Source organism: Microtus oregoni, unplaced genomic scaffold (genome assembly GCF_018167655.1).
Source record: "Microtus oregoni isolate MIOR12 unplaced genomic scaffold, Mior012 000015F_ref0000493, whole genome shotgun sequence".
Taxonomy (NCBI): Eukaryota; Metazoa; Chordata; class Mammalia; order Rodentia; family Cricetidae; genus Microtus; species Microtus oregoni.
In genome coordinates this window covers 44,679,429-44,695,004 of record NW_024543074.1, presented here as the reverse complement: position 1 = coordinate 44,695,004, position 15,576 = coordinate 44,679,429, and the positions used below count along the sequence as shown (strand labels likewise).

Below are 15,576 nucleotides of genomic sequence, written 5' to 3'. Positions count from 1 at the left end.
GTTTTCCTTCCACCATATTTTCCCTTTGGTGTGTGTATGTGTGAGTGTTTATACACGTGTGTACACAAGCATGTGGAGGCCAGAGGTTATCCTCACATGTCATTCTTTAGGTACTGACTTCCTGGCCTAGAACTTGCCAGGTAGCGAAGCTAGCTGGTCAGCAACCCTAGGAATATTTCTATCTCCATGCCACCTCCCCACGGCTGGGATTATAAGCATGCCCTACCACACCTGGCTTTCTTCTACAACATGGATCCTGGGAATCCAACACAGGTCCTTACTTGCACAGCGAGCACTTTACCAACTGATCCATAGCCCCACCCCCTACCTTCAGCCTTTATTGAAGACAGTTTGGTTCTGAGAAAACTATGTCTCTGTCAGGTGTGGCAGTACACACACACACACACACACACACACACACACACAATCCCAGCACTTTGAAAGTAGAGGCAGGAGGGTCAGGAGTTCAAAGCCATCTTTGGCTACCTAGTGAATTTTAGTCTAGTCTGGCTGCACAAGACCTGTCTCAGAAAGTCAAAACTAAAATCATAACAAAAGCAAGCCCAAACAAGTATGCTTTATCCTCAGAAATCTTTGTAAACTTCCAAATGCCAAGGGCATTCATGACAGTCCTACATTTTTAGAGAAGCAAAATATTACTATAACCTCCGGAAGTACTTATTTTAAAGGCATTCACTTGAGGTTTATTTGAACAAAAACTAATTTTAGAGGCACAAAGTTTATCTTTTAAAAAATATTTTAAAAGTTGTGTATATGTGTAGTGTTTATGTAGGGGTTATGTACAGGAGTGCAGGTGCCCCAGGAAGTCAGAGGAGGCCGGCAGGTTCCCTATGAGCCACCACGTGGGTGCTGGGAAAGAAACCCAGGTCCTCTGCAAGAACAGCCTATGCTCTTAACCACGTAACCGTCTCTCCAGTTCACAAATGATATTATAATAAACATTTGTATTGAAGGTTTGGAACTGGATACACAAGCCATATTTTCCTGCTTCCTTGGAGACTGAGACTGTCCAAGGAAGGCATTGGAGAAATGGCGGTAGTGTCCCCATCTGTCCTCAAAGTGGAAGAGGTAAGAGGGCAGTGCGAAGGGCTGGGAAACTCTGATGGCCAAGTCAACTTGCAGCTAATCTGGAGCTTCTGCTCTTCCTCCAGCATCTGGGTCTCTTGCTCCTCTCAGAGAAGGGGCTCAGAGTCACTAAAGACCAAGTTTATGGGCACAACCAGGTCACGTTTCTGGAAGTAGACTTGAAGTCACTTGTCCTAGCAACTGTCACCATCTCACATAGGTCTCTCTACCTTCCTGAAACCACGTGGCTGTAGGAGGATAGCAGGAAGAGCCAGGTTGAATGTGACCTGCAAGGAAGGGCTGGAGAGATGGTTGAGCAGTGGAGAGGGCACATTGCTCTTGCAGGGGCCAGAATTTGGTTGCCAGCGCCCACATGGGGCTGTTCACAGCTGCCTAGAACTCTAGTTCCCAGGGGATCCAGCATCTCTGACCTTCACAGGCACCTGCACTTACATGCACAAGCTCACATATCTATATCAACATCTATATTTCTATATCTACATCTCTCTCTCTCTCTATATATATATATACATATGTATATATATCGATTGAGATATAGCTACAGATATAGATACCTATCTATACATAAAGATATATATCTATATCTGTAGTTATATCGAGATAGATATAGATATATCTCCACATAATTAAAAATAGTTAAGAAATTTAAATATATATTTTAAGTGCGCACCCCCACCTCAAAAAATGGAAGACATTCTTAGCTTTAGGAACCCAAAAAAAGATTTCCTGCAGGTATGGCATATCTCGACTTGTTGGGAAAAGAACGGAGGAGGGTGGCCAGAGGTTCGGGGAGGCTTGGTTCAGCAGTGTCGGGGGCTGCCTAATCCAGGAGACCAAAGAGGCTAGGAGATCTTAAACCCAGATGGAATTAGGCACCTCTCGGTGGTGGCCTGTTTGTTCTAAGGCAGAAGCACGTGCTAGCTAGGTGAGGTAACCCAGCGCTGGAGCACAGGGTCCCTGGTACCGCAGAAAAGATGATGGATTGCTACCAAGCCACAGGTGCGCATTTCGTCTCCACGCAGGACACACATCAGGAGGGCTAGCCTTGGGCACTGTGGAAGGAGCCACTGGAGACGCAGCATAGGTCGCTGGATTCTGGAGCCCGGCCTAGACTTGTGGAACTCGAAAGGCCACCAGGGGTCCTCTGAAGGAAGGTGCCAGGAGAACAAAGGAATGCAGGACTCAGAGAGGGCAGACACCTCTCACCCTAGGCATCAGCATGATGGAGTCTATATCCAGCTTGTGACCCAATTGGCTTTTCTCAGTCACGTGTTGTGACCCTACAGTTGGGGCACCTACGAGGACGGGGTAGGCTTGGTGGGTTCACTTGCCGCTCCTGGGCGGCCGCGTCTTAGCCCTCGCTATGATACTAGGTGGCAGGCACCTCGGACTGTGAACGTCCTAGGTGCCTACTGCCTCTCATCACAGCGAGCGGGGTGTCTCTCATTCACTAGCTGAACCCCTTCCTACCTTATACTATGGTTCACTTCTTCTCTAAACAGTCCTGTGCCCCAGAATCCCCCTTTCATAGGATATCTGGTGTGTCCAACCATACATCCCGCATCTTAGCTTGCAGTACTGATCTTGGGGCAGGAGACTAGCGGGAGGAGAATCAAGAAAGTACTCTCGGTCTTGGGATAGCCCCTGACCTACAGTCTACATTGCTACTAGACCTTAATCTCAGGATCTGGTTTCTACTTATCCAAAAAGGTGTTGATCCCAGCTGTGGATGTAGCTAAGTTGGTAGAGTGCTTGCCTACAATACACGACATCCTGGATTTGATTCCCAGCACCACATAAACCCAGTGCGGTGGTGCATGCCTGAAATTTCAGCACCTGAGAGTAGAGGCAGGAGGATCACAAGTTCAATGTCGTCCTCAGCTACATAGTGAATCTGAGGGCAGCCTGGGCTACACAAGACCCTGTCTCAAAGAAAAAGCGATAATCCCTCCCTTTAAGGGTAGTTCAGTCATTTCTGCATTTATCCGTTTACACACTAGCTGTCTTAGTCAATGTTCTATTGCTGTGAAGAGACACCACGGCCATGGCAACTCCGATAAAGGAAAACACTTCATTGAAGCTGCCTTACGGTTTCAGAGGTTTAGTCCATCATCATCATGGTGGGAAGCATGGTGGCACACAGGCGGACATGGTGCTGGAGACGGAGCTGAGAGTTCTTCATCTAGATTGACAGGCAGCAGGGAGAGAGAGACAGAGAGACTTTGGGGCTGGTTTGAGCCTTTGAAACCTCAAAGCACACTCCCAGTGACACTTCCTCTAGCAAAGCCACACCTACTCCAACAAGGACACACTTCCTAGTAGTGCCACTCCCTGGTGACCATGTATTCAAATCTATGAGCCTATGGGGGCCATTCTCATTCAAACCACAACAGTGGCCTTGGGATATTGAATAATGATGAAAAAGTATACAAGGAATTTATTGGGAGCTGGTAATGTTTTTGTTTTTGAAACACTATCTTGTTTATTTCAGGCTTGCCCAGGACGACTTTGAACTTCTGAATTTCCTCTGTTTCCCAAGTGCTAGGAATAGGGACATTCACCCATAGAGGGTGCTATGAATGAACCCAGGGCCTCATGCATTCAGGCGAGCCCTCTCCCAACTGAGCTACATCCTCACCTTGGAGTTGGCAATGCTTTGGATTATTTTGTTTTGTTTCCCTATTCTGGCCTCCGTGAGCACCATGCACTCACATGGTGCACATACATACATATAGGCAAGCAAAGATTCTAACATCAATCATGCTAAAAAAAAAAGTGGAAGAAATCATTCACAAAAGACACATATGATGTAATTCCATTTGTATGAACTATCCACAATAAAGACAGAAAAGAAAATGATTGTCTAGGACTCAGGGTACTGGGAGAACATGGGCCATGAAGGAAGCAGGGCAAAAATGACTCCTATAAACACAGCATGTCTTTTTAGGGTGAAGAAAATATTTGAAGTTGATTGTGGGTATAGTCATGCCCTTCCACTCATGCTAGCAAAACCCAATAAAATCAATTTAAACCAATGAATTGGACGGTGCAAGGTATTGATAACATCTTAATGAAGTTTGTACGTAGGATCAGCAGGATTGCTCAGTGGGTAAGAGCCATGACGTCTGGCATAATGACCTGAATTGGATCTCCAGCTCTATGTGGTAGAAGAGAACTGAGCTCCCCAAGGAGTCCTCTGGCCTCCATGTGTGCACTGTGGTGCTCTGGCCTCCCTGCTCCCACCAAAATAAACAAATGTATGTAATTTTGTGACTTGTATGCATATAGCATATATATTGACTATCAGATAACTATAGGGATTTATTTTATTTATTTATTTAGTATACAATATTCTGTCTGTATGCCTGAAGGCCAGAAGAGGGCGCCAGACCTCTTTACAGATGGTTGTGAGCCACCATGTGGTTGCTGGGAATTGAGAGGAGATATGCAGGGCTGGGTCTGGGGACATTTTAATTAGGATGATGTTAGGACTCACTGAGAAGATTTTTCTGAGTCAGGTGGACATCTAGGGGAAGAGCTTGCTGGCCTGCCTGGGTTTATATCTGGACTTCATCCTTAGTGTACCTGATCCTGAAAGAGTTTTCTATATTTATAGAATAAGGGCAACAATTACTACCTATTTCAAAAGGTTAATGTGTGGATCAAATTTTATATACATATTTGGTTTTCCAAGACAGGGTTTCTCTGTGTAGCTTTGGAGCCTATCCTGGAATTTGCTTTGTAGACCAGGATAGACTTGCACTCACAGAGATTCGCCTGCCTCTGCCTTCCAAGTGCTGGGATTAAAGGCGTGCACCACCATCGCTCAGCTCAAATCATTTTATTTATTTATTTATTATGCATACAATATTCTGTCTGTGTGTACGTCTGCAGGCCAGAAGAGGGCACCAGACCTCATTACAGATGGTTGGGAGCCACCATGTGGTTGCCGGGAATTGAACTCAGGACCTCTGGAAGAGCAGACACTGCTCTTAACCACTGAGCCATCTCTCCAGCCCCCCATTTTTTTTTTAAAGACAGGGTTTCTCTACATAGCCCTGATTGTCTTGGAACTTGATATGTAGACTAGGGTGGTCTCAAACTCACAGAAATATGCCTACCTCTATCTCTGGGGAGGTAGAGATAGAGGTACCACCTTTCACAGGTCCCAGGTGGTTTTTTAAAATATAGTTTCAGAGTTGAGGGTAGACACACAGTTTTAATCACAGCACTCGGGAGGCAGAGGCAGGTGGATCTCTGTCATTTCTTGTCCAACCTGGTCTACATAGTGAGTTCCAAGACAGTCAGAGTTACATAATGAGACCCTGTCTCAAAAACAAAACAACAAACCACTGCTTTTATTACATTTCCTCATTTATTCATGTATGTGTGTGTGTGCGCACTTGCACGTGCTAGCGTGGGCCACTATGTGCACATGGAGGTCAGAGGACAACTTGCGGGAGTCAGTTCTTTCCTCCCACGGTGCGGTCCCAAGGATCAAACTCAGATGGTCAGACATGGTGGTCAGTGTCTCTATGTGCTAACTCATCATGTCCACTCACATCAAGTGATTTCTTTCTTTCTTTTTTTTTTTTTTGGTTTTTTCGAGACAGGGTTTCTCTGTGGTTTTAGAGCCTGTCCTGGAACTAGCTCTTGTAGACCAGGCTGGTCTCGAACTCACAGAGATCCACCTGCCTCTGCCTCCCGAGTGCTGGGATTAAAGGCATGCGCCACCATCGCCCGGCCACATCAAGTGATTTCTAAAAGAAAGAGTTGGAGAGATGGCTTAGAGGTTAACAGCCCTGGTTGCTCTTCAAGAGCACTGGGTTTGGTTCCCAGCACCCACATGGTAGCTGACAACTCTCTGTAACTCCAATCCCAGGGGGTCTGATGTCCTCTTCTGACCTCCAAGGTCACCAGGCATGTGGAAATACATGGTAGTTTGCTTTGGGCCCCATAAGCTCATAGAGAGTGGCACTATTGGGAGGTGTGGCCTTTTTGGAGGAGACTGGAGGACACAAGCCTTTAATCCAGACCTTGAGGTTAGAGGGAACACCTTTTTCTGTTGGAGATGTGTCACTGTAGGGGTGGGCTTTGAGGTCTTTTTCTCAAGCTTCCCTCAGTGTGGCAATCAGTCAACTTCCTTTTGCCTCTGAGTCAAGATGGAGGACTCTCAACTCAGCTCCAGCGCCACGTCTGCCTGCAGGCTGCCATGCTCCCCAGCATCCTTGATGATTCTGGAGTAAACCTCTGAAACTGTAAGTGGGCCACCTCCGTTAAATGTTCTCTTTTATAAGAGTTGCCATGGTCACGGTGTCTCTTCACAGCAATAGAAAACCCTAAGACACATACACACAGGAACAAAATGCTCATATTCATAAAACGAATGCTAAAAATGCTACATGATTAAAAGGAAAAAACAGTTCAGTGCATCAAGTTGGTTTGCTTGAGATAGAGTCTCATTCTGGAACCCGAGATCATTCTTGAACTCTTGCTTCTGTCTCCTGAATACTGCTATTGCATGCATGAGCCATCTGCCCAGCTAAAATTCTTTATAGCTATGTCCATTAGTTCCTACTAAGATAACCGTTGTCTGCGAAGATGAAATTGTATATGGGATGTGGGTGAAACAAGGAGGCCAACTGGGGCTGACTCAGACGAAAGAAGAGGAAGAATTGGAGAGGCAGAGGGTTGGCTGTGGCTTTTACTCTGAGATGGAAAATCAAAGGATGTTTTGGAGCAGAAAAAGGCAAGATCTGATTCGTGTTTTAACAGCATCCCTGTAGGCTCTGTGCTGGAAATACAGTCCTTTCTGCATATCCAGTGGCAGACTGGATCCAGGGTCCTCCCAGGCCCCAATCTGTGGGTGATTGAGTCTTTTCCCTGTTCTGCTTTTTCTCCTGCTCCTCTGCCTCCTTGCTTTTTGTTTTTGAGACAGGGTCTTACTGTGTAATTCTGGCCTGACACTCACTATATAGACCAGGCTGCCCTTGAGCTCACAGGTATCTTCGTGTCTCTGCCTCCTGAGTGCTGGCATTACCACACCTGTCTCATGGATCTCAGGTTGTCTCAGACTCAACATGGAGCTGGGGATGATTTTGAATTTCTGATTCTCCTGCCTTCACCTGTGTGTACCAGGTTTATGAGGTGCTGAGAACGGAGCCCAGAGGTTCAAGCATACTAGGCAAGGACTCTATCAACCAAGCTACTCCTGTTATCCCTCAAGGATGCTATAGAAACAGGCTCTGAGTGTAGTAATACACGTGAGAGATCCTAGTGATGGTGGTGGTAAGAACCACATCCTGGTTTTACTTAATGGCAGATCCTCAATAGGCAGTGTTTGAGGATTGATGCGGGATGGGAGAAAGAGGCTGGGGATTGAGCAGAGCAATTGCTAGAATTCCACTTCTATTTGTTGAGATGAAAGAAGTCTAAGGTGAGCCTCGTGTGTGTAACAGGGACAGTGTAGAAGGGAGGCACACTGGTCTGGGGAATGGGATTTGACCTTTGACATGATAAAATATCTGTGACACATCCAAGTGGACTGGTGCTGGGCTGGAAGGGGTGCACAATTGGTTTTTCTGGGCCAGGTTCCGTGCTAGGCTGTGGCAAGACCGGTGAGAATCTAGGCTAGCTCCTAAGGAGCTCCCTTTCTGCTGTGGTACATGAAATAAATTTTCAAACAAGGTCATTATGAAAGATCTTTTGCTCACCATGTGGGACACAATGTACAATGGGCACTTTTATTTTTTATTTTTGGGTAGTATTAATAATTTGATTTTATACAACTACAAACCTTTTACATTAGTAGAAGGTATTTGAATGCAAATCAATGCACGCAGGATAGATTAGTTTCACTCTTTCAGCAAACGCTTTACTAGCATTTCCGAGATGGGACATAAAGAGAAAATATATCTAAAGCCTCTAGCTTCGAGCTACTTACAGTGGCCTCTGTATCTCAGTGTAGTTTGATGTGATATCACATGCATTTGAATGCAGGATTATATAAGGTAAAAGAGGCATAGCTAGGAAACTGGATTAGTTTAGAATAGAGGCATCTCTTAAAAACTTCAGGGCCAGCTCGATTGCTCAGTGGGTAGAGGCACTTGCCACTAAGCCTGACTTTAGTTCCATTGGTGAGAGCCACACACTGGAAGAAGAAACTAACTCTTGAAAACTTGTCCTCTGATCTCCACATGTCTGAGTCATGGCATATGAGTGTTGGAGCACACACTCACAGAAATATAAAACTTCAATGAAATGATAAGGGATTATCATATATTAGCAATATCTGTGCAACGATGATCTACATTATCCTAAGAAATGGGTCTTTCCTACTCAGCATCTTTGAGAAATACAGAACATTTTACTAACATTCATGGCCAATTGTGTGATGTATTGAGGAACATTTTGTTGTTTGTTTTTCGAGACAGGGTTTCTCTATAGCTTGGGAGCCTATCCTGGAACTCGCTCTTGTAGACAAGGCTGGCCTCAAACTCACTGAGATGCGCCTGTCTCTGGTTCCCAAGTGTTGGGGTTAAAAGTGTGCACCACCACCGGCACTCTCCTGTAACTTTTACTATTTGAGATAGTGCCAGCGCCAGAAGGCCCTCGCGATCTCAGCTGGCCAGGCGTCCCCACTGCTTCAGCAGGACCCAGCTTCGCATCCCAGAGGAAGGGCACAGCTGCGCAGGCGCCGCCTCAGTCTGGCGTCCGTAGAGATGGACGCGAAAGTCCTGCGCACGCGTACTTTAAGAAGCCGAGGGCACCCGAGATTGGGCGGGGCGAGCTCAGAGTGCGCGTGCGCACTGCCCTCTGTCGCTGAGTGAGCCGCAGTCTCTACAGCACCAAGGTGTTTCGGTCGCCCACGGCCACCCTCGCCCGCAAACCCGGTGTTGTTGGGCTGCATCCCGAGCGGGGACGTTGGTGGAGCACGGGAAGCGGCCACCATGCCGGTGAGGACGGCCACTCGACCGCTGGGGTTCCCACTCATCGTGGCGGCCCTGCTCGGGGGCGCGGCCGTTGCCATAGAAGCGCGCGGCGGGCGGGCGGGGCAGGGCGGCGGGGCCGCGAGGCCTGGGCAGGGAAGGGCGGCGGGGCCGGGGTCCTGCTCGCACGGATCTCCCCTGGGACCCGTCCTGTTGCCCCACTGCGCGCTGCATCCCGTCGGGCTCGCGCTGCCTGACAGAAAAGCGCCGCGCGGCTGCCGGGGCTTGGTGGTTGCGCGCGGCCGCGAGGGTCGTGCGGATGCCCGCGACCCGAGTCCACTCTCTGTCCCTGGGTGTAAGCTGACAGACTTGCGCTGGTCGGGCGCTTTAGCTTATGTGCAAAATGTAACCCGTAGGTGTCTTTGTGTGAGTATGCGGTGGCGATTTGGTTACCTTCTAAAATTTCACCGATTGTTATCGTGCCATAATATGGGGGTGGTTGTCAGTCTCATTGGAGAATACTTGAGCAGTGGAATTGTATTTATCGGTTATGAGGCCTCTGACGGCTCTTCAAATTGTCTGGACCCTTAGTTCCCACACAAATTTATTGTGGTTTTTATCAGGACACTGGAAGGACAAGGCTTGACATTCAGCACAAAATGCTCAATGCTTGTTTCTGTTTATTGCTTTCACAGTATGCAGTCAATAAATCCTGGGCACCACCCGTGTATATGCTAATCATGTAGATGGTAGGGTTCGTTGAGCAAAACTTGCCAGGCATTTTTTAAAAATTTAATTTTATGTTATATGTATGAGTGCTTGCCTGCATGCGTGCATGTGCACCACCTGCCAGAGGAAGGCAGAAGAGGGCGTGGGCCTGTTTTGGAACTGTAGCTATAAGCAGTGGAGAGCCACTGTCTGGGTGCTGGAAACCCAACCCAGGTCCTCTGCAAGAGCTAATAAGTGCTCTTAACCACTGAGCCGTCTCTCCAGCCTCATTTGCCAAGTTTTTGACTTTGGAGAAAGAGAAGCTTGCCTTTTGAGGCAGAAGTGAAAACCATACACACTAACAGAGAAAAGACAGTTTGAATAAATGAAGTGAGCGGCATATGATAGAGACAGACTCTGGTGAATTGGAAACTGTTGCCATAAAGGAATGCTGGCCACAGATATCTGTAGCACTGTTCATAAAAACCCAGAGACAGATATTGGTGTTCAACCTGAAGGTCAGAAAAGCAAAACTGCCAAGGATTGGCTCTTACCTCTACCTCAGTCCGAAATGGCGATCCTGGCCTCCAGGAGTCCTCAGAATGAGACTGAGATTGAGAACTGTCTCCTCCCGTTTTATATTCCTCTCTAGCTCTGGGATTAAAGGCGTGCACCACTACTGCCTGGTTTCTGTGGCAAACTAGTGTGGCTACTGGGATTAAAGGTTTGTGCCATTAGCACTCGGGAGGCAGAGGCAGGCGGATCTCTGTGAGTTCGAGGCCAGCCTGGTCTACAAGAGCTAGTTCCAGGACAGGAACCAAAAACTACGGAGAAACCCTGTCTCGAAAAAAATTTTTTTTTTTTGATTTTTCGAGACAGGGTTTCTCCGTAGCTTTTTTGGTTCCTGTCCTGGAACTAGCTTTAGTAGTCCAGGCTGGCCTCGAACTCACAGAGATCCGCCTGCCTCTGCCTCCCGAGTGCTGGGATTAAAGGTGTGCACCACCACTGCCTGGCTCCCTGTCTCGAAAATTAAAAAAAAAATGGTTTGTGCCATCACTGCCTGGCCTGTAAGGCTGACCAGTGGGGCTGTTTTACTCTCTGATCTTCAGGTAAGCTTTAATTATTAAAATACAAATGAAATATCACTACAGATATCAGATCTACTTTTGTTTTCAAAAGACTTAAATTGCAGCTTGTCATTGGTGGCGCATGACACCACGCACGTGCCAGCAGAGGCAGGCTGGTCTCTGAGTTCGAGACCAGGCTAGTCTACAAATCGATCCCAGGACTGCCAGATCTGTTAGACAGAGATACCCTGTCTTGAAATACAAACACAAAAATAATCCAAGGCTGGCTATCCCTTGCTTTATAGTGAGTTCTAGGCTTCCCTGTGCTTCATGAGACCCTATATCAGAACAACAACAACAAAAAAAAACCTTTGAGCCAAATAAAAGAATTTTATGGACTGAATTCAGTCCCTTGACAGCTTGTTTGGAACTCAAGTGAAGGTAGAATGACAGACATCAGTCAAGGGGCAAACAAGAGTAAAACTGTCCTTCAAAAGCAGGATGTGCTGTCTATTTAAATTATATATAAAAAAAGCGTTTGACCTAGTGAGAGAAGTATTCCCAGAGGAAGTGGCTGTTGAGCTGGACACTGAAGGAGGAATAGATATTATCTGAGTGAAGAAGAACTCCAGGGAAGGACCCTGGAGCCTAGGGCGTTGTGGCTGAGGGGAGGCCTTTCTAGATGACCTTGACATTGTTTATTTTGGGCTTGTCACCTGTGGGAGAGTTTTCCGGTGGGAGTGTCCTGATTTGTGTTTGAGGACGTACTGAAGGACAGTTTAATCAGGTGCAGGAACACAATTAGGAGACAGCAGTGCAGGGCCCAGGTGATGTGACTTGGCCTAGGGTGGTGAAGGCTGAGCTGGAGAGAAGCATATTGACAGTAATAGCATTGTTTTGAGTTAGTTCCTTAGTCATGGAAAATTTTGAAAATCAAAACTTGATACAAACATTCATATGACATTTCCCCCTGTGTGTCATTGGCCTTTTCTGTCCTTATTGTTGTCTTCTGTAGAGAAGGTAAGTCACGTATGGATTTTTGCTAAGATAAAAATTTTACAAATGCATTCTAGAAAATGAAACTATATTTCATTTTCCTGGGGGAGCAGAGGACCTCATACATTGTGGGTTTGTTTTGAAACAGGGTCTCACCATATGATATAGGCCAATCTCAAACTACCTGCCTCTGCCTCCCGGAGTGCTGAGATCACATTCAGGGTGCTGAGGTGAAAAAGTAACTTTTTTTCAGTTATAAATTTAGGGTAAAATGAATGTTCTTCTTACTCTTTGTAAACATTGTCTCTACCAGATCAATAAATCCGAGAAGCCAGAAAGCTGCGATAATGTGAAGGTTGTTGTTAGGTGCCGGCCCCTCAATGAGAGAGAGAAATCAATGTGCTACAGACAGGCCGTCAGCGTGGATGAGATGAGGGGAACCATCACCGTCCATAAGACCGATTCTTCCAATGAACCTCCAAAGACATTTACTTTTGATACTGTTTTTGGACCAGAAAGTAAACAACTTGATGTGTATAACTTAACTGCAAGACCTATTATTGACTCTGTTCTGGAAGGCTACAATGGTGAGTGGTGTGCAGCTCGCTTTATTGTTGTGAAGTAACACCCAGTAAGATGAGTGGTTTACCTGTTGCAGCTACAGCATGGTGAGTGACAGTAAACATATGCAGCGGTGCGGCCCACCACGTGATGTCATTTTAGACCCCAGCGTTGTCCTCAACATTCCTTTCCACTGGTTTTGCAACCTCCCACCCTGCATCCTTTGGTCTGCCCTCATGTCACAATAGTTTTGTCTTTTTGAAATTCCATTTAAGACATCTTAAAATGCCATCTCTTTATTTTTAAAAATTTATTTTCAGTTTATATGTATGTGTATTTCACCAATGTGTAGGCACCAAGTGTGTGCTTGTGTCACGTGTGTGCAGTGCTCATGGAAGACAGAAGAAGACAGTCAGTCCTGGGACTGGAGTTCAAGATGGTTGTGAGCCATGTCTGGGTGCTGAGAGTCCAACCTGGGCCCAGACAGGTTTCTCTGTGTAGCAGCGCTGGACAGCCAGTTTGTAGACTAGGCTGGCCTCTAACCCACAATTCTGCCTATCCCTTTTCTCCTGAATGCTGGGGTTACAGACATGGGCCACCACCACCCGGCTAAAGTACTTTCTTTTTTATAATACCATTTTCTTTCTTTTTGTGTAATGTTTTTGAAGTTTACCTGTCTTTGCATATTATCAGTTCTTTGTGCTTAATGAGAAAAAGATTTATTTTTTTATTTTATGTGTATGAGTGAGTGTTTGCCCGTATGTATGTGCACCATGTGCATGCCTGGTATTCTCAGAGGCCATCAGATCTGTGAGCCACCATGCTAGTTCTAGGAATCAAACCTAGGTCCTCTGGAAGAGCAGCAAGGACTTTAACCACTGAGCCATCTCTCCACCCCCTACTTATATGTGTTTGGTTGGTTGGTTTTCCCCTTTGTATTTTCATGTAGATTTTATAACCATTTTATCTGTTTCCATAAAATAGATTTTGGTCACAATTGTGTTGAATTACTGTATTGACACTATTGAGTCTTCTGTTTATGTCTTGCTTAATTAACCCTTTCACTTCTGATAGTTTTTATGTTATTCTTACAAACTTAAAAAATTACATTTACTTATTTATATGAGGCCATATGAAGGTGTAAGTCACAAACAATGCCACACTAGTTTAGAATTATGATTAATAGGGTGGTATTTATTTAAAGGGGAAAAACTTACAGATCACTGTCCCAGGCAACAGCCCTCTACACAACCAGGAAGGGAGTTGCCTGCTGAGCAGGAAGTGAAGAGAGAGAGGAGAGGGAAGTGGCCGCTTTTTTAAGGGGAGAGAGACCACGCCCCAATGGGCTGGTATCTCAGCAGCTATAGGCTGGAGGAGTGGGAGGACCTCCCGCAACAGCCATATGTACCATGGCCATGAGTATATAGCAACCAGAAGACAACTTGGAGGAATCATTTCTTGCTTTCACCATGGGTATCACAAGCATCAAACTTAGTTGTCAGGTTTGGTGGCAAGTGTCTTACCCACTCAGCCTCTCTCATGCATTCTATTGTAAATAGAATCGTTTGCATAATTTCATTTTGAGATTAAGTATTGTTAATATCCAGAAATGTGACAGGCCGTGGTGGTGCACACCTTTAACCCCAGCACTCAAGAGGCCGTGGCAGGTGGAGCTCTGTGAGTTTGAGGGCAGCCTGGTCTACAGAGTGAGCTCCAGGACAGACAGAGAAACCCTGTCTCAGAAAAAAACCAAAACAAAAACACAACAAAATACATAATACATATATATGTGTTTGTTTGTATGTATGTATATATGTGTGTGTGCATAAACACATATATCTATATATACATGTATATATAGATACAGAAATACATTTGATTTTTAAGTATTTTTCTTATTAAGATAAAATTCAAGTGACAAATTCACTCATCATTTTATAGTATCAGATTCCTAGGTTTTCAGTGGATCACATGTTCTTAAGACAGTTTTCCAGTAACCCAAGGATTCTGGATCTCAGTGTCAGCCACAACAGCCCTCTCAGCACTGCTCCTCTGTTGTTTTCCTGTTCTGGCGGTTCAGGGAAAGGGGCTCACTTACCAAGTAGTCTTTTATCTGACTTCTTTCATTAGCAGTGTTTGCTAGGTTAATTCTTTTTTTTAATTTATTTATTATGTATATAGTGTTCTGGGCACCAGATCTCATTATAGATGTGGTTGTAAGCCATCATGTGGTTTTTGGGAATTGAACTCAGGACCTCCGGAACAAGAGTTAGTTCTCTTAACCTCTGAGTCATCTCTCCAGCCCCACTAAGTTCATTCTTATTGTAGAATGTATCAGGATTCATTCATTACAAGACTGGATAATATTGCCTGTATAGATGCATTTTGTTTGTATATTTCATCAGTTGAACGTTTGGGTCGTTTCTAGCTGTTAGGAATAATGTTGTTATGCATATTCTTATACAAGCTTTTAATTTTTATGAACATACACACCTAGGAGTGTAGTTGCTGAGTCATGGGGTAACTTTCCTTGACCTTTTGAAGAACTGTCAAATGATATTTCACAGTCACATCACTATTTTGTATTCTTACCAGCAATGTGAGCGTTCCAGTTTCTCCATGTCTGTGCCAGCATCTGTTGTCCTTTTGGTAGTGTTGACCTAGTAGCACAAAGTGCTGTTTCATGACTTGCAGTTGATTTTATATATTGATTTTATAGATTTATATATTCAGCAAGATTGTATTCTGCAACCTTGTTAAACTTAGTAATTCTAGTTGATTTTTAGTGTTTGCCCCTGGGGTGGTGTTGGTGATCAAATTCAGATCCTTATACTTAAAAAAAAATCTCTAGGATTTTCTACATGCATAATTATGTTGTCTGCCAGTAAAGACAGTTTTTACTTTTCTTTCCAATCTTTTGCCTTTAATTTCAATTTGTTGCCTGATACTCTGGCCAGGAACTCCAGTGAGCACAGAGTGGACGTTGTTGTCTCCTCCTGATCTTGGGGAAATGTACTCCTTTGACTGATGGGCTGGTGAGCCTGTGTCCATCTGCCATATAACTTCTTTCGTGTCATCTAAAAGACTTTGACATATAGACCATGTTTTTGCTTACACCCATTTTAGGATGCTTTCTATTATACTTTGTGTATGTATGTGCACATGTTTATGTGTTTGTACCTTTATGTTTGTGCCAGCATGCATGCATG

General features: G+C 45.1%; 1 protein-coding gene across 5 annotated transcripts in view; it reads left to right on the top strand.

Moving 5' to 3' along the window:
• Positions 1-8,919: 8,919 nt before the first annotated feature.
• Positions 8,920-15,576, top strand: part of Kif3a (kinesin family member 3A) — a 39,694-nt gene continuing 33,037 nt past the window's right edge. For all 5 annotated transcript variants that reach the window (XM_041664612.1, XM_041664611.1, XM_041664608.1 and 2 more), the window contains exons 1-2: positions 8,920-9,062; positions 12,120-12,393. In XM_041664612.1, the coding sequence (XP_041520546.1) occupies positions 9,057-9,062; positions 12,120-12,393 (280 nt within the window). In that variant the 5' untranslated portion in view covers positions 8,920-9,056. The remainder of the gene's footprint in view (positions 9,063-12,119; positions 12,394-15,576) is intronic.